At 38.0% G+C, this 2,899-nt stretch overlaps 1 protein-coding gene across 1 annotated transcript in view; it reads left to right on the top strand.

Moving 5' to 3' along the window:
- LOC101660793 (N-acetylated-alpha-linked acidic dipeptidase 2) overlaps positions 1-2,899 on the top strand; it is a 68,440-nt gene that overhangs the window by 60,256 nt on the left and 5,285 nt on the right. The window contains exons 17-18 of the mRNA XM_004708894.2: positions 1,023-1,104; positions 2,492-2,584. Of these exons, the coding sequence (XP_004708951.1) occupies positions 1,023-1,104; positions 2,492-2,584 (175 nt within the window). The remainder of the gene's footprint in view (positions 1-1,022; positions 1,105-2,491; positions 2,585-2,899) is intronic.

Genomic DNA, 2,899 nt, shown 5'->3' with positions numbered 1-2,899 from the left:
TCCATTCTTTCTCCTTCACAATAAAAAAAATCTGATTTAATGCCAGGTAAAATAACTCCTCAGAAAATGCTTTAATGAAAGAGTTACGATATGACCTATGAATGAATCTACCTTCTTATCTTCATAATCCTACCATGAATCATTCCATTGACTGTTTTGTGTCTGTATCACTCTACAGAGAGCAGTCTGACCAAAGTTTTTATTAACCTGTGTCAAATTCTATGGAGACTCGTTAGTTTTTATCTTTCTTGAATTAGGTGCTACGTTTCAAATTTAGAATTACTTCTTCAACACTTTGTTTTCCTTGACTCCCATGATATCTATTATCATGAGACTGTGATTTGTATATGATTAAAAACAGCAAAACAATTAAAGTTTAGAGAATATCTTGGACTCAGGAAATCTTATTTCTTATCCTGAATGGTTTGCTGGGACCTAGTAGAAGTCAAGTGTGCTGGGTGGGTACTACTACATGCTTATCACGTGCTTTGCCAGTTTCACTGGACACACACACACACACACACACACACACTTTCTTAAATACCAGCTTAGAAAACATGGACAATTTTAAATACAATCTGGCAATGGAAAATATAATATATTGATGACTTAATCACTCTGTTTATAGCAAAATTAGACCAAAGTGGATCTTCTTTCTTAGTGTCTGCTGTCTTAGTTTATCACAGGTTAATTTTTTTTAATCACAGCTTAATTGGAGGGTGTGATCTTCAATACACTATTTGAAAATGAAGATTGATATTGTAATAATTACTGAAACCATAGCTCATTTATAGTTGTATCTAGTATTGTGCATATGATAGTTGACCCTGTAAATAACTGAAAGTGAATGAATGCTGAATTACTGGCAGATAATGGATTAAAATGATGATTTATTTCCTAGATTTTTGAAAGTTATTTCCTGAAGTAATAATTCAGCAATCTTTATAGGAAAGTGAAACTTTAGAAATTTGAAACACTTGGTGTTTACTAATTTCTCCTCCTCGTTTCTCTTATTTGAAAAGATTCCTTATTTTCTGCTGTCAGAAACTTCTCAGAGGCTGCTTCAGATTTTCACAAAAGACTCTCAGAAATTGATCTTAATAAGTAAGTTTCAGATGTTTTTACTGTTGCAAAACAATCTGATTGCAGGGAATAACTGCTTTCACTTGTAAACAATTAGTTCTGAATCAGTGCTACTCACATTGTGGTTTACAAACTGTGGCTTCAACATCACCTGAGCGCTCCTTGGAAGATCAGCAGATCCCATCCAAGCAAAACCACCCAACCCAGTACCCCAGGGTCCTTTCTGACCCGAGGCAGCCCTAGAGGACAGAGTAGAGCTGCCCCAGCCCTGCCCAATTCGAATTCTGCACTTCAGCAAGATCTCCAGGTGATTCAGCCATATTAAAAGTAGGGAAACATGGTGTCAACAGGTAGACAGGGGCTAAAGAGAGATCTTTAGGAGTCTTGGTTAAAACTGGTTAAGAGTGAGCTCTAGATGGTTAACTACAATGGTGGGACATTTGTCTGCAGACCTTTATCCAAACATGCCTGTACATCAGTTTGGAAATGTTTTTCTTTTTGATACTCTTACATTTCTTTTCTTTAACCTCTTACAACATATAGGTTGAAAACAGGTGGGAATTTAGACTCAAAGGGAAAATGCTCTGGAGCAAGCACAGATCATTCCACAGTACAATTGGAGCCACATTTCTTTTTCTTTTTTGGGGTGTGTGTGGGGTGGGGGTGGGGGGCATATGTAATCAGAACAGTGGTTAAGAGTTGGACTGCTAACCACAAAGTCAACAGTTTGAAACCATTAGCCAGCTAGGGGCGAGAAAGATGAGGCTTTCTGTTCCCGTAATGATTAGTCTCAGGAACTCAGGGGCAATGCTACCCTGTGCTATAAGGTCACTATGGGTCAGAATCCACTCTGAGAGTGTTCGAGTTTGACCTTCCCTTTCGGGAGAAAGTTCTACTACTCATTTGAGGGGTTTTTCTCTCGTTTGGATGATACAGGAAAGGGGAATTTCCCATCTACTGTCTGCAGCTATCTACAGCTACCTCCCCGCCGCCCCCCCCACCCGACACATGAAATTGTCACTTGTTACTTCTTGTTCAATCTTTATTCCAATGCTTTCTTTCACACTTGAACTAGACGGCATGTCAGGAAAAACTTAGCAGTTCTCTCTGTGGGCTTTTCCACGAGGCCTCATTAGCTTACTACAATTAATTTTCTTAAAAAGGGCTTTGAAGTAACTTTCTCACCAGTCTGTGCTCTTAAAAAAGCAAAACAAACCAGTTTCCCCAATAAGTCTCTTTACTGCACAACAGGTATTATACACAGCTTGCATGAGAAGCACCGCTGCATTAATTTGCATTCTTAAAAATCAATGGATTTAGAAGTGTAATTTCCCATGGATTACTCACACTTAGTATTTAAAACTTGTTTCCGAGACAAGGGTTATGATTGTATTTATCTTGTTCTCAGCCCTATTGCAGTGAGAATCATGAATGATCAACTGATGCTTCTGGAAAGAGCGTTCATCGATCCTCTTGGCTTACCAGGGAGGCCATTCTATAGGTAAGACAGCAACAGGTGATCTATAGAGGGCACCAAACACCCCATTATAACCAAAAATGAGCATACCCAAAGCCACCTTTAGGTTATTGTCATCAGATAAATGGAAGGTGACCATAGGAAGGGGCTTCTAAAAGTTTGTGGAAAAATTTCATTATCGTTTCATGCCATTTTTCCATAAACTTTCTGAAGTTCCCTAGTATTGGGATCAACTTGATAGCAGTGAGGTTTTTTAATATATAGCAAGGGTAATATGGGTTATATTTTGCATTTAATAACTTTATGTTTGGATGATCAGAAAATTAATTTCATATTCCT

This window comes from Echinops telfairi, unplaced genomic scaffold (assembly GCF_000313985.2).
Source record: "Echinops telfairi isolate 266 unplaced genomic scaffold, ASM31398v2 ScPeMD7_1713;HRSCAF=2227, whole genome shotgun sequence".
NCBI lineage: Eukaryota > Metazoa > Chordata > Mammalia > Afrosoricida > Tenrecidae > Echinops > Echinops telfairi.
Note: the sequence above shows the minus strand (reverse complement) of the source record. Positions and strands in the feature narration are given on the sequence as shown.